The 25,580-nt window shown below is 52.0% G+C and overlaps 10 protein-coding genes across 10 annotated transcripts; 5 read left to right on the top strand and 5 right to left on the bottom strand.

The window, feature by feature from the left end:
• The first annotated feature begins 232 nt into the window (after nucleotides 1-232).
• HER10_EVM0001533 (ATP synthase F0) lies at nucleotides 233-2,501 on the top strand. Its single transcript, XM_035471278.1, has 2 exons — nucleotides 233-641; nucleotides 706-2,501. The coding sequence occupies exons 1-2, from the start codon at nucleotides 488-490 to the stop codon at nucleotides 2,103-2,105; spliced, it is 1,554 nt and encodes a 517-aa protein (XP_035332174.1). The 5' UTR covers nucleotides 233-487; the 3' UTR covers nucleotides 2,106-2,501.
• Nucleotides 2,502-2,880: 379 nt separating this feature from the next.
• HER10_EVM0012565 (uncharacterized protein) lies at nucleotides 2,881-3,279 on the bottom strand (the record flags this gene model as incomplete). The annotated part of the gene is made up of 1 exon (XM_035481958.1): nucleotides 2,881-3,279. One exon carries the CDS (start codon nucleotides 3,277-3,279, stop codon nucleotides 2,881-2,883), a length of 399 nt encoding a protein of 132 aa, XP_035333524.1.
• A 780-nt stretch (nucleotides 3,280-4,059) lies between these two features.
• On the bottom strand, nucleotides 4,060-5,574 carry HER10_EVM0012511 (uncharacterized protein; the record flags this gene model as incomplete). Its single annotated transcript, XM_035481905.1, has 1 exon — nucleotides 4,060-5,574. The coding sequence occupies one exon, from the start codon at nucleotides 5,572-5,574 to the stop codon at nucleotides 4,060-4,062; it is 1,515 nt and encodes a 504-aa protein (XP_035333517.1).
• Nucleotides 5,575-6,764: 1,190 nt separating this feature from the next.
• HER10_EVM0012987 (AflN/verA/monooxygenase) lies at nucleotides 6,765-8,556 on the bottom strand (the record flags this gene model as incomplete). Its single annotated transcript, XM_035482361.1, has 3 exons — nucleotides 6,765-7,806; nucleotides 7,879-8,369; nucleotides 8,422-8,556. The coding sequence occupies 3 exons, from the start codon at nucleotides 8,554-8,556 to the stop codon at nucleotides 6,765-6,767; spliced, it is 1,668 nt and encodes a 555-aa protein (XP_035333570.1).
• A 505-nt stretch (nucleotides 8,557-9,061) lies between these two features.
• On the bottom strand, nucleotides 9,062-10,984 carry HER10_EVM0011618 (AflN/verA/monooxygenase; the record flags this gene model as incomplete). Its single annotated transcript, XM_035481046.1, has 3 exons — nucleotides 9,062-10,066; nucleotides 10,141-10,329; nucleotides 10,388-10,984. 3 exons carry the CDS (start codon nucleotides 10,982-10,984, stop codon nucleotides 9,062-9,064), a joined length of 1,791 nt encoding a protein of 596 aa, XP_035333405.1.
• A 1,162-nt stretch (nucleotides 10,985-12,146) lies between these two features.
• On the top strand, nucleotides 12,147-13,509 carry HER10_EVM0002405 (uncharacterized protein; the record flags this gene model as incomplete). The annotated part of the gene is made up of 2 exons (XM_035472118.1): nucleotides 12,147-12,458; nucleotides 12,520-13,509. The coding sequence occupies 2 exons, from the start codon at nucleotides 12,147-12,149 to the stop codon at nucleotides 13,507-13,509; spliced, it is 1,302 nt and encodes a 433-aa protein (XP_035332279.1).
• Nucleotides 13,510-14,347: 838 nt separating this feature from the next.
• HER10_EVM0008589 (uncharacterized protein) lies at nucleotides 14,348-16,790 on the top strand. The gene is made up of 4 exons (XM_035478105.1): nucleotides 14,348-14,660; nucleotides 14,712-15,146; nucleotides 15,203-15,504; nucleotides 15,575-16,790. Exons 1-4 carry the CDS (start codon nucleotides 14,589-14,591, stop codon nucleotides 16,173-16,175), a joined length of 1,410 nt encoding a protein of 469 aa, XP_035333015.1. The 5' UTR covers nucleotides 14,348-14,588; the 3' UTR covers nucleotides 16,176-16,790.
• A 511-nt stretch (nucleotides 16,791-17,301) lies between these two features.
• On the top strand, nucleotides 17,302-22,953 carry HER10_EVM0001962 (uncharacterized protein; the record flags this gene model as incomplete). Its single annotated transcript, XM_035471694.1, has 5 exons — nucleotides 17,302-17,599; nucleotides 17,682-17,742; nucleotides 17,803-18,216; nucleotides 18,268-18,385; nucleotides 21,517-22,953. 5 exons carry the CDS (start codon nucleotides 17,302-17,304, stop codon nucleotides 22,951-22,953), a joined length of 2,328 nt encoding a protein of 775 aa, XP_035332222.1.
• A 571-nt stretch (nucleotides 22,954-23,524) lies between these two features.
• On the bottom strand, nucleotides 23,525-24,468 carry HER10_EVM0001169 (PRP38 family protein; the record flags this gene model as incomplete). Its single annotated transcript, XM_035470925.1, has 1 exon — nucleotides 23,525-24,468. The coding sequence occupies exon 1, from the start codon at nucleotides 24,302-24,304 to the stop codon at nucleotides 23,525-23,527; it is 780 nt and encodes a 259-aa protein (XP_035332122.1). The 5' UTR covers nucleotides 24,305-24,468.
• Nucleotides 24,469-24,783: 315 nt separating this feature from the next.
• On the top strand, nucleotides 24,784-25,556 carry HER10_EVM0004098 (uncharacterized protein; the record flags this gene model as incomplete). The annotated part of the gene is made up of 2 exons (XM_035473752.1): nucleotides 24,784-24,835; nucleotides 24,988-25,556. The coding sequence occupies 2 exons, from the start codon at nucleotides 24,784-24,786 to the stop codon at nucleotides 25,554-25,556; spliced, it is 621 nt and encodes a 206-aa protein (XP_035332460.1).
• Nucleotides 25,557-25,580: the final 24 nt, after the last annotated feature.

Below are 25,580 nucleotides of genomic sequence, written 5' to 3' on the forward strand. Positions count from 1 at the left end.
TTGACTGACCATACCAAGTTACCTTACCTGCCCGTATTCCCGGTCTTGGCCCGCGATGTCCGCCACCGCCGTAGGGCTCATCTGATAACGATAAGAGCTCCAAACGCCCGAGCACGACGCTGAGGGATGGCGGGGGTGGGGTCGCTGCATGATGTAACGGCGAAGCGAACCAACGACTTTTTTGTGAGTCTCCGGCGAGGCAGATAGCTGCCTCTTACCTACCATCCTCCCACTCTAGGCTACACTCGCACTTTGACCGAAACACAAACCTAGAGCCTCTCTTATAGTACGTGACAAATACCTCAGCCGCTTGTCGTACACTCCTCTCCCCTCGACGGTTAGATAGACTGCAACTCGCACCGCACGACCTGACTTTTTCTCCCCGCCATCCCTGCCCACCAACCCCGCCAATCTGCCCATCATAGGCCGCCGACGCCGCGAGAAACATCCCAAGGGCCGGCCCAACTCCAACCGGCCGCGCAAGAAGATGGGTAACGAGGAGTCGACGATGCTGGACGACAGCGTCCAGCCCAAGACGCTCGAGTCGCGCTCGCTGGAGGCCATTGCTGATTACATCAAATCCGGCGATGTGAAAAAGATTGCCGTCATGACCGGCGCCGGCATCTCCACAGCCGCTGGCAGTATGCGCTCTCCCTTGACGATTGAGACCAAATGTTTGCAAGTTTCTAACGCAATCGCTCCCAGTTCCCGACTTCAGATCTCCCGGCACCGGCCTCTACGCCAACTTAGCCCGCCTCAACCTCCCCTACGCCGAAGCCGTCTTCGACATCTCCTACTTCCGCAAGCACCCCGAGCCCTTCTACTACCTCGCCAAGGAGCTCTACCCGGGCAAATTCCACCCCACCGTCTCCCACGCCTTTATTGCCCTGCTCGCGAAAAAGGGTCTCCTGCAGATGAACTTTACACAAAACATCGACTGTCTCGAGAGACGCGCCGGCGTGCCGGACGACAAGATCATCGAGGCGCACGGCAGCTTCGCCACCCAGCGCTGCATCGAGTGCAAGGACCCCTTCCCCGCCGACCGGATGGAGAAGCACGTCCAGGACGAGAACGTGCCCAAGTGCGATTCCTGCGGCGGGCTCGTGAAGCCGGATATCGTCTTCTTTGGGGAGGCGCTGCCGGAGGCGTTCCGCGATAATACACACCTGCCCGCCGTGGCTGATTTGATTGTGGTCATGGGGACGAGTCTCTCGGTCTATCCCTTTGCTGGCCTGGCCGAGGCTTCGAAATCTGGCGTGCCGCGGTTGCTGCTCAACAGAGAACGGGTGGGACAGATGGGTCGCAGAGCGGATGACGTTGTTGAATTGGGGACGTGCGATGCTGGGGTCCGTAAGCTTGCTGCCCTGCTTGGCTGGGGCGATGAGCTAGAGGCGCTCTGGCGCGGTATCGTGGGCGAAAAGGAGGCCGAGAGGCAGCTTGCGTCAGCGGCTGGCGAACGCGAGGATGATTTGGAGGAGGAGATTCGGAGAGTTACCGAGGGCGTCGACACGGCGCTCAAGCTCGACGACAACAAGGACGAGGAAAAGGACGAGGAAAAGGACGAGGGTGCCACGGAAGATACCAAGGAAACGGAAGAAGTCGGCTTTCCTTTACGGCAAGACGGCGGAAGCGACACCGAGGACGCGCAGAAGAGCATCCCCGAGGGCGTCGTGCAGAGAATGTCAAAGGCGATCCAGGGGCAAGGGGGCGAGATTGGCACGGACATCAAGGACGATCGCGGCCGCGAGGGGAGAACCGTCAACGGATCCGAAGGCGCACCGCAGGACGCAAAGGACTTCCGGATCGAGGCCAAGAAGAAGATTCAGCTTGCGGCGCAGGGGGCGGCCACCCCTCTCGACGAGGTTGCCATCGTTTTCGACGCTTCTGCTCCTGTGGCTGAGATGAAGCACGAGGACCCCAAGAGCTCTGAGTTGCTGAGTGGGGTTTCTCGGTATGAGGAGACGACCGCGCCTGCTGCTGGTGTGGACAAGGAGTCGGCGGTGGGTGCGAAGGCTGAGTCGGCTTCTGCTTCTGCGACGGCACAAGAAGCCCCTGGGAGTGTAGAGAAAGAGGAGAAGTCTTCATCTGGTGATTCCAAGTTATGATCTTCCACCGACGATACCTACTCCTAGTCTCCTTTGAACATTACATCACACAGTCACAGCCGCACCTTAGATAGCGGTCAAGTCTTCTATATCTCGCTTATACCCACATCGCGGATTCGCGTTGGTTACACTCCATGCCTCTGTTTTCAAGTGGTATATGGATATCTATATCTCGTCCCTGTTCTGATCCGTTCTTCCACGTGTGTATGATGACTACTTATTAACGATCTTTGATTCCTAGACGTGTAAGGAAGACTTCTTGCGTTTCGATTTTAAGAAGAGAATAAAAACATCTAAAAAGGTCATCGATAGGGAATCGAACAAAAGGTCAAGTTGACAGTGGCTCGAGGACTTTCAAGTTAATACAAAGACCCCCCCATCACACCCCTCGGCCACCTTCCCCTGACCTTTTATGAATGGCCTGGATGTTTTCAGACCTAAGTACCTCTCACCCTCGTCCCAGGGAGTATTGACGACCTTCGAAGACCTTCAGCTGAAAGAGTGGAGCATCATCCAGCTTGGGCCAGCAAGTCATACACAACGGCCGGTCGAATTGAGTCGCGAATCAATATTCAACTTAGGTTATGGTTAGAGGCTTGATTATGTCCGATCGAATATTCTGGTCCTGGCGAAGCTCCCGCAAAATCTGCTTATTGCCTGGGCCAACACCCCTTCCGAAAGTGATATTCCATCCCACTCATTTTGACGCAACACCAATATCTAGAAGCACCCCAAAGCCCCCTAGCAACAAATCCAACGAGTACGAAACTTCGCATCACGTCTCAATATCCTCCATCGGCACCTCCTCCGGCTTCTTCAAACACGGCGTCTCGTCCCACATCCCGCTATAGCACCGGAACCACCCGTGCCCGCACCGCTGGTGGACAATCTTGGGCAGGAGTCGTAGGCACCGGATGTCCTGGTGCGAGTAAAGGAAGTGCCCGCGCTTCGTCTCGTAGTCGAGGCAAATCGATATCAGGAGCTTTCGGGAGTGCGCGTTGCGGCAGCCCTGGTTGGCGTTGATGGACTGCCGGCCGCCGTTGAAGTGGAAGAAGCTGTCTTGGCGTTCGCAGGAGGCTGGATCCCAGGAGCGGCAGCGAGTTTGGACTACGATGTAGTCGGCGGCGCAGGTTGCGAGAAAGATGGATAGGAGGAGGGCTAGGGTGAGGCGCATTGTGTTCGTTCCTGTCTTCCGTGCTTCACGGAATCTCCTCTGTTTGGTCGGTTGGAGGGCGGATACCCTTGTCCTGCTTTAACCAGTGTATTGGGTTTCAACGTCGGAAATTTGTTGGAGATCGGGGTACTTTTCTTACCTCAGTGTGTGTTGGAAATGGAATTGTCTTCTAGACGGCAAAACTTCATTGACAATGCGACGTCTGGGGGAGACACGATGTTGCTTCAACAAGTCTCCATTGGTCTTTGCAGCATGTCTGGAGTGTCCCCAGAAAGTGTTTATATACTGGCTCACCTTGGTAACCCGTTGGGTCAATACTTCTACTTGATGTCGAGAGGTGTAAGTTTGGGCTGGCATATGATATCAACGCCACGAACCGTTGTAGTCTGCAAATAAGTTATTGCGGCGCCAAATCGGGCAACGAGAACCCGGGCGTCAACACTTTTCTCACATCATGTGTCTCTGGTAAAACAGTCAAGACCAAAGGGTCAGTCTTGTGTCGAGAGTTAGGTCTATGATCACTGAATCCTTCCACCGCGAAGGAGGTTGAGGTTGCAAGCACTGATCTGGGCCGGGGTCAAACTTGAGGCAAGTATCTTACTATTCAACGCTGATGTGTTGCTCATTGCCTAGCTCTATGACAAGGGATCGAAAGGGACAATGCATGGTTGATGAAAAAATGCTGTAATGAAAGAGAAAAAAGACAGGCTATCTAGTTGTTTGAGGATCTAGCATCAGGGAACACCCCAACCTCAATCCCCCACGTCTCCAATGACTCCATCATCGGAAACTGGAAATCTTTTCCATCACCCGCGAGAGCAGCACAGACCCGCCAGCACCATTTTCCTGGCGTAGAATGCGCGCGACCAGGAAAGCAGTCATAGCAGCGACAGGAATCGTAGCGATGACGCTCGCCGTGTTCAGAGTCATGGCCTTCTCCTCCACGGTCTTCTCGTCGCTGTAGAGCCACTCGTGGCCCGAGGAAGGCGGCTTGACACCCTTCAAACTCAGGCCGCCGGCAATCTGGTCGCTGTAGAAGTTGAGCCACTTGGCGAGCGGCAGGAGGGGCGCAACGTATTGTTGCAGCAAGCGGCCCTTCCAGGTATCCCAAGCCGACATGCGCATGGCTTCTTGGCACTGCTCGACCATCAATGCCAACCTCTCCACGCGCTGCTCTTCAACAGTCACGAACGCAGTTTCCAGACTGGACAACTTCCAGCTTGCCGCAGCAGAGACACCCTTGCCGATAATGTTCTGTTCCTGGAGGGCGTTGACCAGCGAGGCGCAGGACTCGATACAGCTATTGCCACCCTGCCCCACGAGCGGGTTGAACTTGTGCGCCGCGTCGCCGAGGATGACGATTCGTCCGTAGTGCCACCGCCGCATCACAAAGTGCGGGAGGGCCGTGACGCCGCTGTACTCGAGGTTCTTCAAAACCTCACGGAACCGCAAGCCGTTGTCGGCGACAAGGGTGTCGACGCTGCGGCCGAACTCGCGCTTCTTATCTTCTTCCGTGAACCGCGGGATCTCATCGATCGGGTACGAACGTTGGCCCTCGGGCAGCGTCCAGAACCAAAAGACAAAGACCTCGCCGCTGGGGCCGCCCATGCAGCCGGCCACCGTGCCGTGGCCGCTGGCGCCGACGACCTGGCCGGGGCCCACGCCGGCCGTGGGCTTGGCGGTGCCGAAGATGCAGGCGTGCTCGCAGGGGATGTTTTGTCTGTCGCGGGCCGGAATGGCGCTGGAGTCGTTGTTGTCGTCCGCGTTCCTCCACATTTCCTGTCTGATTGTGCTGCGGACGCCGTCTGCGCCGATCACTACTTGTCCCTCAAAGACGGAGCCGTCTTTGGTGTAGACCAAGGCGCTGTCCTTGAGACTCTCGACTCTCTTGACCTTTTGGTTGACAAAGATTCTGCTCTTGTCCTTCAAGTGCTCGTACAACACGTTCAAAAGCTCGAAACGCTCCATGAAGATGTTGGGGTAGCCGTGCCGTTTGGTGATGAGGCTCCTCGACCTGCGGGTCATGATGCGCTTGCCGGTGATGCTGTTTCTTACAATATGCTCCTCGACGGGCTGACCTCTGGCGAGAATGTCATCGTAGCATCCGAGTTGATCGAGGATTCGGAGACCGTTGGGGAACAAGCCGATACTAGCTCCAACGTTGGGTGTTACCGTGCCGTAAGCCTCGAGAAGCACATAGTCGACTCCGAGATCTTGTAGCATTAACGCCATCGTCAGGCCCGTGATCCCACCGCCGACGATGATGACCTGGCGCTTCTCATCTTGGACAGCCATGTTTTGATATGTAGGGAACTCAACACTTTGTAGTAGGTAGTCGGAAAGATATAGTTATTCGTTGCTGCTGATGACCAGAATAAAAGTTCCCAATACCGAAAGAGTGGAGGGAAATGGAGCTCTTATATCTCAAGACATCTGCCAAGCTGAGATCTGCGATAGCATCGTGAGCCGGACTTTAGAGCTGTGCGGTCCGTCGTTTTACCGCAAGAATTCGAGAAGGGTATCATTGAAGCGGGAAGCTCATGGGCCCCGGAGATGAATCTTCCCTGGGCCTGCAAGCCGGCGGGAGTGATGCCACGCAGCTAGACCCACCAAGCGCTCACAATAAACTCCATAATAGCCACCGAGTTCGCCACAGATTGATCCGTGACATCGACGTTATCTGATTCATGTAGCGGGGATATCAGCACAGGACACCATGGGCCGTTTTATCACCAGTTCCACTTGTTTCGACGAAAGCCAGCCCGCGGGTTGTCGCATCCGGATACAACCCACCTCAAAGAAGCCGTACTGCAAACTGCGAGTTGAGAGCGCAGCATACCGGCGATGTCGCCGCGGGATGGGTGGTCCTCAACTCTGGCGGCCGAGTTTCTCATCATCGGTCGGCACTAAGACACCCCATAATTTATAGTTCAAGGGCCGTCTGCAGTCCGCTGTTGACCTATCCTTCGCATCCTCCATCTCTGAAGGATGTGGGTTTCGCCCGTGTGAAGCGGGATATATCCGCGATCAAGGCAGGGTTGACGTTTCCCCTGAGATGCGGGTCTTTGAGACTTCGGCCGTGCAGCTTTGCCTCGGACTTAGCGTTCTAGATAAAAATCCGAAAAGCAATTAAAAGTCTCCGAGGACAAGCGCATTCCCACTTTGAAGACTCTTCTGGCAGTTCTTCTTCTGTTACTTACATGAATATAGTTCACGTATCTCAAGCCGATGTTAGGAGTCGCGAAGCAATTCTTCAGCCAATATTATAGACCCTTTAAGTAAGTGCCTCGTTCCGGCAGAGACTCAGGATACTACACCTAATCCCCGAGACAACCACAACTTCGACTCGAATAATGGGAGAAAAGCTGCCTCATTATAACATGAGATGGCACTAACGAAACCTAAAGCAATGCATATGTGTAGCTACGACCGAGTCTGAAGGATGTGTTAGCGTGAGCTTCAAATTCTCATACTTTATATATTAGTCAACAACTCCGTAGACCAATCCTCACAGGGAATCCATCTGCCGGATGTGCCCCGCCCCCGCCCTTTACTGCTTGATACGCCCTATTGCCCTTGACGCTGCGAATACCGGATTTAGGGTGAAGCTTATCCCAGTCTTCGTACGCAGGCTTGATGACAAACTCTCTCACAGTCATGACCAACGCAATTCTCAACTCGAGCATCGCCAAAGTCTGCCCGATACAGTTTCGTGGACCCCACTCAAATGGTCGCCAGGCGCCCTTATGGGGATATAATGGGTCTCCCGGGCCAACGAGCCAACGTTCAGGAATACAAGCATCAGGATCTTTCCAGTACTTGGGGTTGTGATGTATAGCCTGCACAAGAGTCCAGACGTTGCATCCTTCTGTGGGGAGTACGTGGCCGTCCGCGTCGACTATCTGGACGTCGGAACGTCCTTGACGCATAGCACCGGCCGGGGCAAATATGCGCAGAACCTCTTTGATGAACGCCACGGTGTAGGGTATCATGTTAAGAAGTTGAGGGTCTTTGTGAATTTTGTCCTGAACCTGTGATGGATCCGTCCCAAATACGTCGTTATGTTCTGCTATGGTGCGAGATATGATCTCCGGGCTCCGGGAAAGGAGATAATAGCAGTACAACAGGGTGCTGCTAGTCGTATCATGACCTGCAAACAGGAAAAGTCGTACCTGGGGTGTGATGATTTGTTTGATTTTCTGCGTGGTGTCCGGGTTCTCTCTCTTGCCTAGATTTTCCTCTCCTAATTCCTTAAGGTAATCATCGATGAAAAGCGAAGCTATCGACTTCGAGCGCGTTGTATCGTTTAAGTTGGACAGACTTCCAGAACGCTCCGTAAGTCTCTTGTCGATCTCCGCAGATAGGTACCGATCCAACTTCTTCCCGTTAAGCCAGAGAACGAGCGGACGGACTGTGAGATATCTTTCTAAAGGGTTCAGCGGCTCGCGGAAGGAAGTCCATTCTATCTGCTTTCGAAGAGCAGCTGCTAAAGGGTGATCCCGCGTCTGATGACCAAGTCGAGTATCTCTGTCACCGCACAAGTAAGCATGCTGCACGGAAGTTCCTACCCAAGCTCCAATAAGAGGTCACGATACTTACAGCACAACAGACCCGATGATGTCGAAGGTCATCTTCAGGGTCAGATCCTCGAGTAAGAACATTTCGCTCTGCCCGGTTGCGCATTTAGCGAGAAGTTTCTGCCGAAAAATGCCCACTTCGTCTGCGATGGCAGACGTCAAGCCCATCATGTACCCGGCACTGAATCCCGGATTGAACAAGCGTCGCCAGTGCTTCCATTCATCTCCTTTCATGGTCAACAAGCTCTTTCCACCAGTGACCTTCTCAATGGGATCGATTATGTCGAGCCCTTTACCGAGAGCCAGGCTATCGAGCTGTGACGCCGCGTCAGCGTCTGCGAGAACCATCATGGTGCCGCTAAAAGGCCAAAGACTCAGATAGAAGATGCCATTGGAATAGTCTTCTGATATCTTCCACATGATGTTGTGGATGATACTGTCTGAAGGTAGAGTTCCCATGATCCTTTTTATGAGTGGAAAATGCCCGCCCAGAGAAGAGTAAGCGGGCATTGGCTACAGCGATTGTTAATACGGATGATATCTGGCCGAAGCTGGGTCTTCCTACCAATCCTGCTTTCTGCATTCGCCATATCGTCTGACGTGCAGCATAAAATTTTACAAAGAAGTAGAAAAGCGCCGCGACGCATGTGGTAAATGCCATGGACCAGAGTCCCCCGAACATGTCCAATGCTGACACCATTGTGTCAAATTGTGATAGGTTAGCTGAAATGTCGGTGATGAAGTTGACAAAGTCATACGTTTTGCATGAGCCGGATTTCAGGCGGGAAGAACTCGGTCATTCCTCTAGGTATGAAGTGATTTTTGCGATTGTCTTACTATGTGAGGCCGCACATTGAACAGGAGGTTGGCCTTTTTATTTTCGTGGTACAGGAGGTGAGACAAACCGTGGTGATGTTGAACTTTGATGTCAGCAGAACGCCCATTCGGGGAAAGCGTCCTCGCTAACCACATAAATCCAGAAAGCAACATCTCCATATCCCCATGTGGGAAGAATCTAATCGTGTCGCGATGCAAGTAACGAGGTAGGGAGGTATCCTCAAGTAATTTTAAGACCTTATGCCCGACTTTCAATTGCTGACATTGATAGAGTAAGTATTCATATAGAGGAGCTGTCGCAGGTATGCTACCACTCATATTCAAATGCGTACCTCCGTGTCGTACAAATGTAGTCAACTCATCTGGCCTTACAAAAACTCTCGTACACTCTCACCTACACCGGCAAAATCTTCAAAAATATGCCAGTGGCCCACGTTTGGTAGCACAACCTTGCGAGAACCGTTGATCTTCTGCACGTAATCTTCGACTACCGCCGGTGAAGATACTGAATCGTCTTGTCCCGTAATAAGCAGGGTCTCCGTTTCGACCTTCTTGAGGTCAATGGCATCAGCCGAAGCAAAAGCCGAACATGCCTTGGCGTAGGCCTCTGGGTCTTGACCCGCGATACTGAGTCGCACAGCAGCCACCGCCAACGGGCTGGTCTTCTTGGTATGACCTGACACTTGGGTCGCGACTACATCCTCCATAATCTTAGACAAGCCCTGAGTTCTCGCGAGAGCCGCAAAATTGATCAACTGGTCTTTGATCGAGGAATGGAGAGGCAAGGGGGGTGGCCCGAACAAGATCAGTTTTTTGACATGTCCAGGATGGGCGAGGGCGTAATTGATGGCGATCAAGCACCCGTGAGAGTGGGCGATCAGAGTTGCAGGGGATGTGCCTGAATCCGCCTCAGCTAGACTGAAGACTCCCGAAAGATCTTGAGTAAGGGAATCGACGGTGATGGTTTCTAGAGGGTGTGTCGGTGTAAGGCCATGCCCTGCAAAATCATACACGTGTACCGAGGCGGAGTTCCCGAGTTCCAAAGAAGTTATCAACGGCAGCCAGTAGTCTTTGGTACCTCCGAGACCATGGACGAGAATGATGGGGTCTTTTCCAACACCAATTCGCTGGTACCCTGCTCCAAAGCGACCAATATTCCTGTTAAGGCCGAATTGGGCTTGCTTTGACTTCTCGCTATTGTCGAGGCGAAACAGATCCATCGATCGCTCTTTGATCTTCTGTTCAGTGGGATTCATCTGCGAATGATCGGCGACTCTGTTTCTCAGAGTACCAAGGCCGGCGATAGTGACGGCGAGTTCATCACCGGGTTTCAAGAAGACCGGAGGGGCTTTGCCAATGCCAACACCAGCAGGCTTCAACCATGTATCGTTAGTAACATTCAACCAGTACATCACAGGTAGACTGTAGTCCGATAGAAGGGACTCACGGTTCCCGTAGCGATGACATCGCCCGGCTGGAGGGTCTGACCCGCAGACAGCGTTCTGATAAGATGAGGAATGGAGAAGATTAGGTCTTTGGCTGTGGCATCTTGTCGGAGTTCTCCATTGACATGAGTCTGCAAACGCAAAGATCGCCCCCAGTCCGGTAAGTCCTCCTTTTGTACAGCACTAGGGCCCTGACCAAAGGGTATCAGCTTGTATAAACTTAGGTTGAGAGGTGGTCAGAATACATACCATTGGGCAGAAAGTATCTGCGGATTTGCCGATGTAGAACTGCTTGTGGTCTCTTTGCCGTTCCCTGGCAGTGACGTCGTTGATAATGGTATACCCCCATACGTAATTCCAAGCCTCATCTTCTTGGATTTGGTACCCTGGTTTACTGATGATCACGCCGATTTCGCCTTCATAATCAGCGCTTCCGGTGAATCCCTTGTGGATATGCAGTTCCTCTCCATTCGCTATGATTGAAGTGGCACGCTTCGTAAAAATTACAGGATGGCTCGGCAAGTCCACCTTATCAGAGCTATCGTAGCCCGAGCTGTTGAATTCCTTCGCATGCTCCATGTAGTTTTTGCCAACTGCGAGAATATCTCTCCCTGAGATAGGAGGCAGAAGCTTCACATCATGAACGTGTAAGACTGGACCAGCAGCTAAATATGTCTGTTCGCCCGCCACGATAACCTGATACAAGTTCTCAACAGCTTTCCCGGAGTTGAAGCTGAGGGGTTGAATGTTTTGCGATTCTGTGTCGAGATGTCCAATTCCAGGGCGATTAGCGCCTTGCTGTTGGAAAGCAACAAAGCTGATTGGGTGTTTGATGGTCTTCGCCATGGCTGTTGTTTCTGTCGTTCTAGAACTCTGTCAAAGTTTGTCCAAGAGTGCGAAGTAGCAACTCGGATTTGTCGCAATGCGGATGTTTTGCAACAAGATAAGGGCATAAGTCGATGATACCATTTCCCACGAATCTTGTCATGTCCTGTGACCCACCTCACAGCAACTCCAGCCCCACTGTTGAGGGGGGGTTGGAGAGTATTGTACAAGATGCCGCCATAAAGATTAGGGGAGTCCGATGAATGGACTTGACAGTTTTACTACCTCCATCAGTAATTCTTTGGATCTCAAATTTCGGCGTCGGCCCAGTGTTTCGGGATCCTTGTTTGTTACGAGGTGCATCAACTCTCAGACTTCGAGTCTAGATTCGAGTCTACGTAAGAACAAATGTCAAGTTTGTCTCCGTATTAGGGATTGGGTCTCTATCTCATGATCTAATCTTCTATTGTATTTTGTGAAGTCTTGGAAACTGACTTGGTATTTAACCTATAGTCTCTCCATGCCCTGATATAATTACTTAGAGGCTGAGCCTACAACTGGTCATGTACGGTGTAAGCAATCAGCACAAGGCCGAAGTGCAGACATGAGGTCAGTAACAGTTCTTGTTCCCGTCTTTCAGAATACTTGAGAGGGTAAGTTACTGTGTTGAGTTATCGGGATTGCAAGACCCATTTGCCAATTATTCGCCGCATTTTCATGTCTCATTGACGGCTTGTGTCGGTCTCGGTGTCTATGGTCGGCATCCAAAGTGGACTCCCGGCGTCTGAGTCGGTGTCTGGGATCGGTGTTCGCTGCAGTGACCTGTAAGTGCCCGATCGTCCGTTCGCTCTCCGTGACGGCCGATGACCTCGCGCTGCGCCGGACTTAAACAATGCAAGGTCCATGTGGTGGTGTGTTAACGCGGGGTCAACGAATCTTGATTCTCCTTGAGAGTAAGCACAATTTCGCTATTGATTTCGCTGCCAAACAAGTCGACGCTACTGGCTTTTGTCACCAAGCATCTTTCGCCGTAACCATGAAATGCTTATAAATCTAGAGTACTCGCCCACTTGAAACCCAGAGACATAACGAGGCATGTACTCCTGATCAGCTTCTCGACCTTTTGGGCTTGCGTTTCACGCAACGATTAGAGCCTTGATCCGCCAATAGCACCGACGCAATCATGGAACAGAACAATTCATTCGTTCTCAAAGGTGTCAGAATATTCACTGGACACGAAGTAATCAACAAGGGCTATGTGTACGTCGAGCATGGCATTATCACCCAAGTTGGTGCTGGTGACTTTCCTGGACATGCAAAGGACGGGTTGCCGATTATTTCACGGCCTGGTGATACGGCAATTCCTGGATTGATCGATGCTCATATTCATGCACTCGGCGGAGACATCAACAGTATCGAGCAGTCTCTGCGTTTTGGTGTCACTACGGTTTGCGATATGCACAACGAGCCAAGCGATAACGCCAAACTCAGGCAGGTGAGTTCGGGACGCACTTCCCCTAGGTAGGGACTATCGGGATGGTCTGACTTTACAATAGCTGGCCAGCGTCTTGGCGAACAAGTCGATCTACGCAGACTTCAAATGTGCTGGTCTGGGCGCCGTCATCGAAGGCGGATGGCCTATCCCGGTGATCAGAAGAGTCTTCGCTGATAACCCATGCGGAGATCACATCGTTGACCAGATCGTGTCGACCTGGCCCATCTTGCATAAGCCGGAGGATGCAGACCCATTTGTCCAGCAGCAAGTCGAAGAAAACGGAGCATCTTACATTAAGATGTTCCACGAGATTGGCGACACTCTCGGCATGGAACTTCCGCGCCCTCCGATGGATATCCAGCAAGCCGTCGTCGCCGCCGCGCACAAGTATGGTGTGACTACCACAGGCCACGCCTTTAGCTATGCTGGTGCCATGGACCTTCTCCGCGCCGGAGCCGACGGGTTGAGCCACATGTTCCTTGACAAGCCACCTAGCGATGACTACGTTCAGATCATGTTGAACAACAAAGCGCACTGCAATCCGACTCTTGGGCAGTGTGCTTCACAAACAGCAGAAGGCCAAGACTTCCAGAAATCATTCTTCGAGGACCCGTTCGCCCGAAAAATGCTCATCCACAAGACAGCCGGAGAGCCAATGGGTATGGCCGCGAAGCAGAAGCCCACTGCCTCTGTGCTGAATGCATATGCAAACACCAAGGCTTTATACGAAGCGGGTGTCCCTCTCGTTCTGGGAACTGATGCCGCTGGTGGAGGTGTTGGTCTACCTTATGGTCTTGGGATGCACATGGAGATGCGTGTACTCATCAAAGAGGTTGGCATGTCCCCCTTGGATGTCCTCAAGTCCGCTACATCTACCACTGCAGAGCGGTTGAAATTCTATGATCGTGGGCGGATCGAGAGCGGTAGAAAGGCAGATTTGGTATTGGTTGAGGGCGATGCCCTCAACGCGTTGTCTCTGAGCAACGGGAGGTGCCTTCCCATCAAGGCAGTGTGGAGAGATGGGGTACTCGCATCCAGCTTCGCTGTATGAAGGTCTCTGTCAGCTTTACACATCCAAGAGAAAGAGATCGGGTTCGTGGTCGTACTGGAGCCGGGAACCTACAAGTCATGTTCAGTATTGCAGGGGCTGTGAGGGACACAACAAGCAATACATACAAAATGCAAACTTGTATGATATTCCTCAGATTGGAAATTGAAGATTGACACTTGAGTATGGGCGTCGTGGGTATCTTGTCCCTTGGTGTGGAAATGGCAATAGCGGCTCATATCGCCCAGAGCCCGACTTTCGTCGTCGCAGGTTGAGTCAAGCCTTCAAATGAGAGACTAATGTGCTGTATTGAGCGAATTACAGATGCGCCAAGTCCACCCTATCGATAATTCTGGATTGATAGTTTATTTGAGAAGTCAGTGTCATGGGGTCCCTAAGGCGAGCGTAGTAACTAACAGGGCAAAGCTCTTGGTTGTCTACTGTGACACCATGAAAGTATATAGATGGACGCATTATGTAGAGAAACACAACAATATTGAACCTCTTGGCGTTGGCTTACGACTTTCTAAGCTTCCCTAACCCTAGTACAGTATCGACTTAGCTGACCGGGTATCAAAACGAACATTCCGGGGCCTTCAGTGTCCTGTGAAGGAAATCGTGCCACAAAATGATCAGCCACTCGACTTACTTAATCCAGATCTTTGTTGCTTTTTACTTTTGCTGTCCGCGCTTTTATCGCCGGTGACACTTATCTTATTCATTTCTTGCTCATTCTTCTGAAACATGACTCGAGAAATTTGGAAAGAGACAATCAGGAAACTCCTAGTGATAGGAAAGGAAACGGTGGTAGAGTGGGTAGTGGTAATAGGACAGGGTACTAAAAGGGTGCCACCAGGCGCCACAGGGGGCTGACGCGGTGGGCTCCATTTCGGCCTCCGCGGAAAGGGCTAGCCGTTCGCCAACGACTCATCGTGCCGACTTCACTCATATTCTACCCATCCTCCGGTAATCAACCCGATCCCATCAACACAAAGAGACGCTCATTTAGTCTGAGCTGTATATTGGATCCCCGGTTGCCGAGACAAGATCGTAGCAGAGCCGTCGCAGTACCACCCATACCAATGCCATGCGGGCAACTTGATCAGCGACGTGCTGGGCATCGCTGCGCGTCTTGTAAGAGGTTGCATGCAAAGGTTTGAGCCCCTTCTACAACTGTTGAAGCGAGCGAAACTAATTCTTGTCAGTGTAACGGTGGCCGTCCGTGTTTAAATTGCGTAGCTCGTGGCCTGAAGTGCGCCTCAACGGGACCATCAGCGGGCTTTCAGTTTGTTCAGCAGCAAGCCTCTTCAGTCCCTAGGGCGTTGGTACAAGACTCTTGGAAATACATCAGCACTTACTTCCAGTCGGTTGGATGTTTGACCCAAGCGTCCGTGATGCGAAGCGCCGATGTGACGGCACTCTCCCATCGAGATGAGAACGTCAGTCGAATGCTGTCAATCATGGGTGGTCTTTACGCCTGTCAAAACCCCCAAGTATTGCGCGTAAGCCACAAAGAAAGAAGGACACTCTTGGGTACATGGGTGAAACAAAAGGCTTTGATGGCGACGGAGTTGAAGAAGCCTGACCCATCGTCCTTCAGCTCAGTTTTGCTCAGTACCCTCCTTTTGGCAGTGATCGAGGTGCGTATCCAGGTCTCCTTTCACATGTTTGGTAATTATAGGCTAATAGTACAAAGCTAGTTCTTTGTGCCGAAGATGGCGCCTTTCAAAAATGGCTGCAAAGAATCTCGAGTTACATTGCACAACATCTGCAAGCAAAGAGTTACGCCAGTTTGACTACGTTTGAGAGAAGTTTGATCCGATTTTTCAATTTTCTCAACACGCTCTCCGCCATTGCCCTGAACGAAGAACCTTTGGATCGTCAGATGGACTTTGAACTTTCATCGTCACGTCCAGTCGCACCTAGGAGTATCTCAGACGAAGACAAGATAGACGATATGCTCTCATCCCTTAAGCAGTGGGCTAGACTACAGTCAAGGTAAGCTCTTTAACTTATCATCGTCACAAGATGAGCAAAAGCCTTGGTACAGAGGGACTCACTACCTTAGGATGGTCGAGTGGGCTCTCAAGTTGGAAAAGAGCACCATGACATTCCAACTTGAGAACGATAACTATCGGGAAGCCATAGATCTCAAGGTACAAGGCCTCGATATCATCTGCGCGGCATCGGTTCTTCAAGCTCGAGTCATCAGCGATCTCCTCCAACTGTCAGAAGAACCCGATAATCAGGTCTCTATCTGCATTACTCCTTACTATCATTGGACTCTCACTGGGCTGTCTCATCGCCTGTACCACGAAGCCTGGAAAACACTGAAGTGCGAGCTCCCGGTGTTGCCGGCCGAATCACTCCATCAGCAAGCACTAGTTACGCTTAGCTGCGTTGAGACGCTTGCCAGCCAATCAGGGTTTGATGTCGCACTGTACTTGCCTTTTGCCGACTTCATAGGACGAGAGATGGAAACGCCGACGGAGCAAACGCGTGTGCTTGCGTTCCTCGAAATTGTCAGATCTCGTGGCTTTGGACTGGCAAATGAGTACAGGAAAGGCTTGCTAGAGACCTGGGGAGCTGCCACGCCAGCTGAAATGTCTCAAAGCTGGTTGATATGTGATCCGAGCCGTGGAGGTCTCGAAACTTCGGGCAGATACTGACGACAATACGACATCTAGACCTCAAAGTGTCACAGAACTGAGCCTTGTACCCCTCAAAATATGGCCATATTGGGTCAACATGCAGTTAAAATAAGACTCGAAGCAGCCGGATCAGCATTGGACAGACTGCGAAATATGTGGGATTTGATGTCTCACAACCTCGGAAAGATGCCTACTGATTCTCACCAGCCCTCAATGGTTATTCATAGACGAGACTCCCTCATTCCACACGAAGGCCAGAGTGGAATGTCATTTCTCATCGCACTCGCCATGTTTCTCTCCTTCTGCGGCCGACGGAGCTCGAATTTATGGGTCTACGGACCCACCGGTGGTGTCTACCCGGAAAGAGCCCCACAGTTAGCTAGCGCCGCGAGATTTTGTCCCAAAATGGCAAGAATGACTAGGATGTCAAACGTCAGACTAAACCCATCACCGCTCTTTAGCGCAGGATATCCACGCGTTTCGGGGGGTTCGATATGAGTCTAATTCACTCTGGCTTTTCTACCGTATTAATATTCACCAGAAAATCTGTGTTAATGGTTGCTTAGGGGACTCTCTACCACGTTAACCGGGCGGAGAAGATGTTGGCCTGGTGTTCCAAACCCAGAACTTTTGTGCCCACGTCAGTGGTACGCCAAATGACACTTTTATTTTGTGGCAGATTTGACTGGAGCAAATCATGTCTAAGAGAGGTGTGCATAAGGTAGCTGTTGGCGAGATCCCAATGAAAACCAGCGGATTGGCGGCTAGATTAGATAGCTCAGGCCTTGTCAGGCCATGGCAAGTTGCGACTAGGCACATGTAGGAAGTGGGCCACGGCGGAATGCGTCTAAGCCACGTTCTGACGCGATGTGCGGACTCACTGCACCTGTGCGAGGCGGACTTGGTGTGTCGGACACCCTTTCTGCCCGATTCCTGCGGAACACCGGGGTGCTGGGTCATTGATGACTGAGTAGACTCTAGCTGCCGATTTTTTTCTAAATCCCGTCCCTTGGCATGAGGTGAGATTTATAAAACTTCCTACGCGCCGACTCGCCCCGGGATACGGAGCCGCCATCACCACCCGCAGTGCCCGACTCGTTTGCAATATTGTCATCAGCTTCACCCCGCCGGTGCACCATTCAGAATGGCTGACTTACCTGACGGCCTCATCGCTTTCGGACCTGAAGCCAACTGCACACTCGATCTTTGTCCGATAGAATGGAGCATTCTTCGTTACCAGCCTTCTGTTCCCGCTAGCGGCACCTTCATTGGCTTCTTCTCTTTAGCATTGGCTTTACACGCCATTCTGGGGTTCAAATGGAAAACTTGGGGGTTCGCAGCGAGCATGATCAGTGGTTGTGTTTTGGAAATCGTTGGCTACGTAGGGAGACTCTTCATCCACGACAACCCATTTGACTTTAATGGATTTCTCATGCAAATCAGTCAGTTTCTGCCCTCCTTAGGGGACTCTGCTTGAGTTGCCTGGTTCATGTAAATGATCTTAGAGCTAACCCCTTTTTCCAGTTTGCATCACAATAGCTCCGGTCTTCTTCTCTGCCGCCATTTACGTTACACTTTCTCAGACGTAAGAGCTTCCAGAATATTCGCTGCCTAAGCTTTGGATACTGAGTAGGCCTTCCTGCAGCATCAACTTCCTCGATCGATCGATTTCCCGATTTCCACCTCGCCTCTACTATTGGACATTCATCCCGGTTGACATTGTCTCCTTGATTCTTCAGGCTGTAGGAGGCGCGATGTCCTCCGTCAGCACGACGAAGGAGGCTGCGGACCGAGGCGTCAAGATTTCACTCGCTGGACTTGTGTTACAAGTTGTCTCGCTTGCGGTGTTCTGCGGACTGTTTGGAGACTACATGATCGCTTACACTCGATCAAAAACTCGTCCTTCGATGAGCAGGAGACTCGTGGTCTTCCTAGCTTTCCTGAGCCTTGGTACCATGTTTGTACTGCTGCGTTGCGTCTATCGAATCGTAGAGCTGCATGAGGGCTACTTCAGTCACTGGTTCCGAGACGAAACACTGTTCATCGCGTTAGAGTCAGCGTAAGTGCCCCTTTTCTATGTATGACAAGAATGAGTGTTGACATTTCCTAGCGTTATGGTTCTAGCCGTTTTTTCTTTGTTAGTCGGACACCCGGGACTTGTATTCAACAAGAAGGAGAGAGAAAGACTTGACGCAAACAATGCGCTTAATTTAGCGTCACGCGAGGGCGCTGGCAACAACGATAAACCCGAAAACAATGCGACCACAGATGGGAGCGACACTTCAGTCAAAGATCCGGCGCCAGCAGCAGCTAGAGAGAAGTCAGCCTTGTCCGCAAGCGTCTAGAAGGCAATGGGCCACAAAGTAGAAGTCATAGATGAGATAAAGGGATGACCAGTATTTGGGTAGAGAAGAGACATACAGGGTAGAACTAATTGTCTTGGGACCACTATGTACATTAATGGAAATTGCTTTAGTATATTGCATACACGTAGCACCATCTACGGCGCGTTCTTGAAAAGCTTGCCAAGCCACCGCTTTTTGGCTTTCCCCTCCACATGTCAACGTCGATGTATTAATTTTCTTGCAGCGCATCTACGGACGAGGGACAATCATCTGGATAGGGTCATGTGCCGAGCCTTGACGAAGATGATGATTCCTCGGGCTCTAAGTCTGATACCTAAACAAGCTCATTACGAGCCCAAACCTGGTACTATGGCTGAGGCTCACCGTTCCAATTGTCTTAAGCCTTGCTAACAAGCTGCGGACAATAACTTCAATTGAACATCTTGCGACAGGCTGGTATCATAGCTAGATATATCAAAAACCCGAACGTCCATTATCTCATAAGAACACGAGAGGGGAGGGAGACTGATGACGAATTTACACGGCTACTCGCCATCAGTGTAGAAGAGAAGTCTTTGTCTTGTCCTTACGAGCGGGAGAAGGCAGTATAGCTATGGACTTCACCTCGATCAGAAGTTAAGACTAAGAATTAGAGTGACGATGAAATCTCATTTAGTACATGTGTATGTTGGCAACGGTCTACTATGCGCTTACCAACAACTATTCCCATGACAAACCGGCAAGTGAACAGTGAGAGTTAAGCATTAGGAGTAATATCAGATGGAATCAAGTCGGTAGGTCTTGTATGTTCAAACACTTGACGGCTCACAGGCAACAATCGGGGCGTTTCGCGTCCCGGCGTCTGGTGGTCGATCTGGTGGTCGGTGAGGTGAATGCCGTCAGAGAAGTGAGCACCTGCCCACAATAGGTCACGCCAAAGACAGAGCTTCCTTCCCATCACTTACTATATTCACCCTTGCGGTCGACCCGACCTTCCTTTTACGTCACTGAGTCTTAAAACTCCATTGGCTTTTCTTTCTCTTTCCCGCTTTCGCTTTCCAGACAGAATCATGGTCGCGAATCGTGGTCGAAGTGAGAATGCCTTCGATTACAGACATTCCTTGCGAGCTGGTGGCTTCCATTCTACGAAGCCTGGACGATTTTGAGACTCTCACTTCATTTTTGCTCGCTTGCCGCCATATTTACACCTCCTTTCAGCAGATTCCTGGCACCGAGTTGGCCATTATTCGTCAGAGAATCGAGCCAGATCTACTCCCATATGCCGTCGCGTCTTTGGATGCGTCGAAACTACAGCCAAGCCCGGGCGATGAGAGTTCCTTCCGCAGCTTGCTCGACTTACTCTACGACGCCCCTTCGCAGCTGGTAGCTAGAACAGCTTCGATGCCTCCGGAACTCTTGCGAAGCATGTCGCGCAAGCACGACTGGGTGACTACCCTAGCACTGAGTTATGCGGCAGAAGCCAAAATCCACATCTCCTCTGACATCATAACATCATCAGAGGCCGTCGATCTGTCTCCTTCCGAGTATTTCCGCTTTTGTCGCGCTTTCTATCGCGTCGACTTATTCTACTTTCTCTTCGGCGCGGTTGGAAACTTCCACGCGCTTTCCGGAGTGGGAAACTTGCTTCTCGACAGACACCCGCCGTGGGAGAACGAGCAACTCGGCTGCGTACATGACTTCATCGAGACGAAATTTCTGGAAGGTAAGCTGTTTGGGTGTCAGGATCTGTTCTGATTTACTTACTGACACATATTTGATCAGCATCCATCAATGTCTTTGCCCAAAAAGCCCTCTTTGGCGAATATCAGACCAACTATCTCATGACCGGCCCAAATAACTTCATGATACAAATATGGGTTAGTTAACTTCGCCAATTAGGACGGAATGTGCTCCTAGTATGCAACCTGATTTCTGATTGGATGTAACATAGCTCTCTCACGGACTCGACTTCCTTCGTCGCTTGATGTCGGCAAATTCTCACGAGTCTAAGCGAGTCCTACTTGTATCGGCGATCAATGCCGGCTGGACTAGTCTCCCCGAGGCATTGCTGTGTATAATGGATTTTCATCCCCACAACAACACCAACTTGGAAGACTTGAGCACATCCGAGCTCGCAACGATAATTCCAGCCTACGAGAACATTTGCAATACGGACAAGGGGCCTTACGCGGGTTGGTATGCGGCTAACACCTCTGTGCCGCCACTCTTCTGGGTCTACAGACGCGAAAACAGGTGGCTGAGGAGACGTGCATACGTATTCTGGGATTGGGTCTACGTTCGAGAGCCTGACATTCTGAAGCTGTTTGCCACCGCCAGTGAAGAAGACGATTAGCCTTCTGCTGAAGCGCTGAAGGAGATGGAAGAATCCTTCAACCAGAGATACTTGACCTGGAAGGCGTGGGCCTTGACGTTTGGAGGAAACAAAACATTGATTGCTTTCGCTGGTCAGGCAAATAGCAGGATGCTGGTCAGCATGTCGCAGGTTCTCATGGGCTACTAATTACGTAGCACAGCTAGACATTGGCAAGACATGATTTATGAACATGATTCCCGAGAGATGGCCTCCCGTGTACAGCGCAGCTTCTGATTCAAGTTGGGCCGGAACATCAGTTTGAAACTATGATATTGAAGTGATATGTCGAAAATGACTGTGGCCAAGCAATGGAAACGTCGCATACGGTTGACTTTGGTTCAGAGAGGTTTATCCATCGGACGTGGGTCCGGATCCGAAACCCACCCAGAATGAGCTTAGTCATGCACCGGTCCTCGGTGAATTGACCCCAACGTTCACCGAGACGAGAAGCTCTCCAAAAAGCCCACGAGCTAAATGAAACAACGTCACCAGCTGGCCATTGTAGCCACATGTCTTCTCACACTAAACTCTCGCGGCTGAATCTGCGGCCATTGAGCTCAAGATGCAGCGCGCAAGCTACGCGACAGCAGAGACGCTCACATCATGACTTCAACCACTTTGTATGCCGGTCAGGTACGAGGCAGCTCACCCATCCCTCCTCGATTGTGCCAGAGCTGATAGGAAAGCCGCAGATGCCTCCGAAGCTACACTCCAATCGCCGAACAAATTCAAGTTAGCGGTAAAGGACAACATTGCGACCCAAGGGCTGCCGACAACATGCTCCTCCGCCATCCTTTCCTCCCACAAAAGCCCCTACGAGGCCACCGTCGTGCGCCAGCTCCGAGAACGAGGTGCTCAGGTCGTCGGGAAGACCAATATGGATGAATTTGGCATGGGATCACACTCTCTGAACTCGATCCACGGCTCCGTGCTAAATCCTCTGTCTGCGACGCCCACCTCTGCTGGCGGTAGCTCAGGAGGCAGCGCGGTTGCGGTTCAGACTGGTGAAGCGGACGTCGCGCTGGGGACGGATACGGGCGGTTCAATTCGCCTTCCTGCGGCGTACTGCGGCGTGGTCGGATACAAGCCTTCCTACGGCATGCTGTCACGGTTTGGGGTTGTTCCGTATGCGAACTCCTTGGATACCGTTGGTCTGCTCGCTAGGGATGTTGACGTTATCGAGGATTTGATGTTCAGCACGGCACTGGACGCGGAACACGACTCTCAGGACCCGACATCCTTGTCAAAGAGCTTCCGAAAGAAGCAGCAGAGTCGAGCGGTCACTGGTCGATCACGGCTTCGAATCGGCATTCCTCTAGAATACAATATTGAAGAATTGGACCCCAAGATCAAAGCAGCATGGTCTGACGCGGCAGACCTGTTGCAGAAATCCGGCATAGAGGTGGTTCCGGTATCATTACCGTCCACAAAGCACGCTCTATCAGCATACTACGTCATTGCGCCGGCAGAAGCATCTTCCAACCTCGCGAAATACGATGGCGTCCGCTACGGCACACGTGGCGACGAGAGCGACGGCGCTGGCGAGGTCCTCTACTCCAAGACTCGCGGTCTTGGCTTCGGCGAAGAAGTCAGACGCCGCATCCTCCTCGGCGCCTATAGCTTGAGCTCCGAGGCAATGGACAACTACTTTATCCAAGCCCAGCGGGTGCGCAAGCTCGTCCAGAGAGACTTTGACCGTGTCTTTAGGCTGGAGAATCCCCTCTACGACGAACAGCAGTTCGACTTGAGCGATATCAAGGATGAAGTCGAGCTCCAGGACAAGCTTGGCCCGTCGCAAGTAGACTTTTTGTTGTGTCCTACTGCGCCGACTTTTGCACCGCGTATTGAGGATATCAAGCAGCAGACACCGGTGCAAGTATACATGAATGATGTCTTTACGGTGCCGGCCAGTCTCGCTGGACTACCGGCCATCAGTATTCCTACCAAGATCAAGGTGGGAGCTGAAGAGGTGGACGGTAGTCGGAGTGTGGCGGGTCTCCAGCTAATCGGTCAGTACTGGGATGACAAGCGGTTGCTCAGCGTGGCCAAGAATCTCCTTCGCCAACTATCTGCTTGATCATGAGTCAACCGCCAGATGTCTGGGAAGCACTGTGTAAGAATACCCGTCGCCGTGTGAGAGGCGGCGCTCTGGAAAGGTGTACTGTACAGTAGAATACAAAATGGAATATACCCTGGGGGATCAGCCCACCCACCCTTTCATCCGATACCTCGACGCCACGAGAGAAGCCCCTATAGGTCTACTCACTTCCATTCTCGTCACCAGCACAGCAGGCGCCCTCTAGGTCGGGGGTCAGGTCAAACTGTGGCGTGGGTGCTGGAATGGTTAATGGTCACCAATTATTCACGCCAACCAGCCTACTCGACGACAGGCTTAGCGAGTACCCGAGTTCGAATCCCAGCATGAGCGCCAGAGATGTAGCCCCCAGTTCAGCACCGGGGGGGTGAACTCTTTTGTCTTTTGCATCTCTAAATGATTAGTCATTATTGTATCATACGTTGATGAGATAGAGATCCCTCGAGCACTAAAGTCTGTCTGCTTTATGAATTCAAACTATGCTTTTGTCTATTTTGTACTCTGCTCGGTAGGAGCAAGAGATTGGGTATCATTCTTCGCCATCGCCACATACTCAAGGTGACCGGTCTCTGCTTCTAGACCTCGATCTTGATCTGGACCTTTCCACATCCATCGGCTCCCCAGCACCGCTCCTATCCTCCGCCACCTCCCCTTCCGACTCGTCCGCTCCATTCGCTCTCGCATTTTCCTCCTCATTCTCTTCCTCGGCATCCAGGAGCTCGTCAATATCGCCCAATGGACTAATCCTCTCCTCGAGCTCGCCCAAATCCACCAAGTCAACCCTCTTGGGCAACTCCCTAAAACTCGTCGCGCACACCCTCGTCTTGGTCAACAAATCATCCACAAAGTCATCCATAAACGTCAAACTCGTCCCCGCCCTCCCCTTCCTCCTCAACTTCCTCCGATCCTCCAAAAACGGCTCCAGTAGCAGGTACACATCCTTGGCCTTCCTCGTCATGCGCACGTAGAAACACGCCAGCGCGCGCAGGTACTTGAACTTATCCCCGCCGAACCCCAGGTACGTCTCCAGCACCTCGTCCGACGGCGCGAGCTGCAGCAGCTTGAAGGCGAGGCACAGGAACGGCGTGGGCTTCTGCGTGACGCCCGAGGTGCCGCCTATAAACGTGACGTGCTCCACGACGCGGTCGACGATGTCGGCCTCGTTGACGGCGAAGCACTGCTCTTTGTAGAAGTAGGAGTCGATGATGCGCTCGCGGACGGCCTTTTCCATGATTGTGGCTGGGTTCTCACCGTTGGGGGCTAGGGAGGCCGAGGAGCCGCGTTCGTCGAGGAAGCGCCGCTCGTCGGCGTAGACGAGGTCGGGTTTGCTCATCTTTGCGATTTGTGTCTCTTTTTTTCGGGGGAAAGGGTAATACGGTGTCGTCGTCAAGGTTTAGGCGTATGGTTTTGCGAATTGATCGTGATGCGGAAGGTGTCGATGGAGATTAGGTTTGACTGGAATCGAAAAGTCGCGATTTGTCGAGGGTAGCTCTTCGGGTAGTGGGGTGGGTTTTGATGCGACGGGAGCTTTCGCGAGTGACGCAGGTTGGAAAAGTTGGGAGGTCGTTGCTGGATTGAAAGTCCGCTATCGATTGTTGCCGTGCGAACCAAGTAAACAGCCCACTTCCAAGTTCACGCTCACGCCGCGCACCTCTAACGACTGCGACGCTGGCCAAGGGTGAAAAGTCGGCGCCATCATCGAAGCTCTAAATCATCCTCAAATCATTCAAACAATCTATAAAAATCTACTTGAAATATTGAAGAATTCAAAAACAACCATATCTTCATCCCAAAATTCCACAGTTTGCTGCCATGGTGCTCCTCACCTCCTCCCAAGTCTCCGTACTGATCTCCTCAGCCATCGGTAACACCCGCCCTTCCCCCCGTTCCCGCATTCCAGTCCCGCACCCCCAGATCAAATAGAGAACAAACAGGCTAACCTCAGCGAAATGCGTTCTTGCGCGCGAGGCGGCAAGCCGCGTTTGCGTGCAAACGCATTTTCCGTAAATCCAACAGTTGTCTCATGTACCGCAGCCCTCTTTCTTAGTGGCTACGTAATCCAGCAGCGCACGCTGAGCCAGCTGCGCCAGGCCATCAAACCCGAGACGCGACCCTCTCCAAAGGCGTCGTACTACGTTCCCGAGCATCTCAAGGAGGCAGCAGCAGCAGGCAATGAGCAAAATGTACCGCTCTACGGGGGCGCGAATGGGAAGCAGGAGCAGATCATCATCGAAGTGAACCCAACGGTGCCCGAGAAGCAACAGCAGGAGCAGCCGCAGCAGCAATCAACGAAACAAAAGGCCGGACAAAAAGCAGCGGGATGGACATCCGACATGTGGCAAAAGATGATGGGGCCGTCGGAGAAGGAGGATAAGGGCGGAGTCAGTAGGGAGGACTTGGAGAAGATGGACGAAAGGGAGAGGAATATCAACGGATGGAACGTCAAGGACCAGGCGAACCCCGATCCCGAGGCGTCGAACCAGAAGCCCATCAGCCGGGCCGAAAGGCGGCGTTTGATCAAGGAAGAGCTGAGGCGGCTGTCGGAGAGCGAAGAGAGGGTGTACTACCAGCGACGATTGTGGTAGATGTGACGTTGGGATGGGATATCT

This window comes from Colletotrichum scovillei (assembly GCF_011075155.1).
Source record: "Colletotrichum scovillei strain TJNH1 chromosome Unknown Contig00006, whole genome shotgun sequence".
Taxonomy (NCBI): domain Eukaryota; kingdom Fungi; phylum Ascomycota; class Sordariomycetes; order Glomerellales; family Glomerellaceae; genus Colletotrichum; species Colletotrichum scovillei.

Coding starts and splice junctions, on each gene's coding strand:
- HER10_EVM0001533 (XM_035471278.1), top strand. CDS start 488: ATGGGTAACGAGGAGTCGACGATGCTGGACGACAGCGTCCAGCCCAAG. Junction 642..705: donor CATCTCCACAGCCGCTGGCA/GTATGCGCTCTC, acceptor AATCGCTCCCAG/TTCCCGACTTCAGATCTCCC.
- HER10_EVM0008589 (XM_035478105.1), top strand. CDS start 14,589: ATGCCATGCGGGCAACTTGATCAGCGACGTGCTGGGCATCGCTGCGCG. Junction 14,661..14,711: donor GTAAGAGGTTGCATGCAAAG/GTTTGAGCCCCT, acceptor AATTCTTGTCAG/TGTAACGGTGGCCGTCCGTG. Junction 15,505..15,574: donor TGGGCTAGACTACAGTCAAG/GTAAGCTCTTTA, acceptor TCACTACCTTAG/GATGGTCGAGTGGGCTCTCA.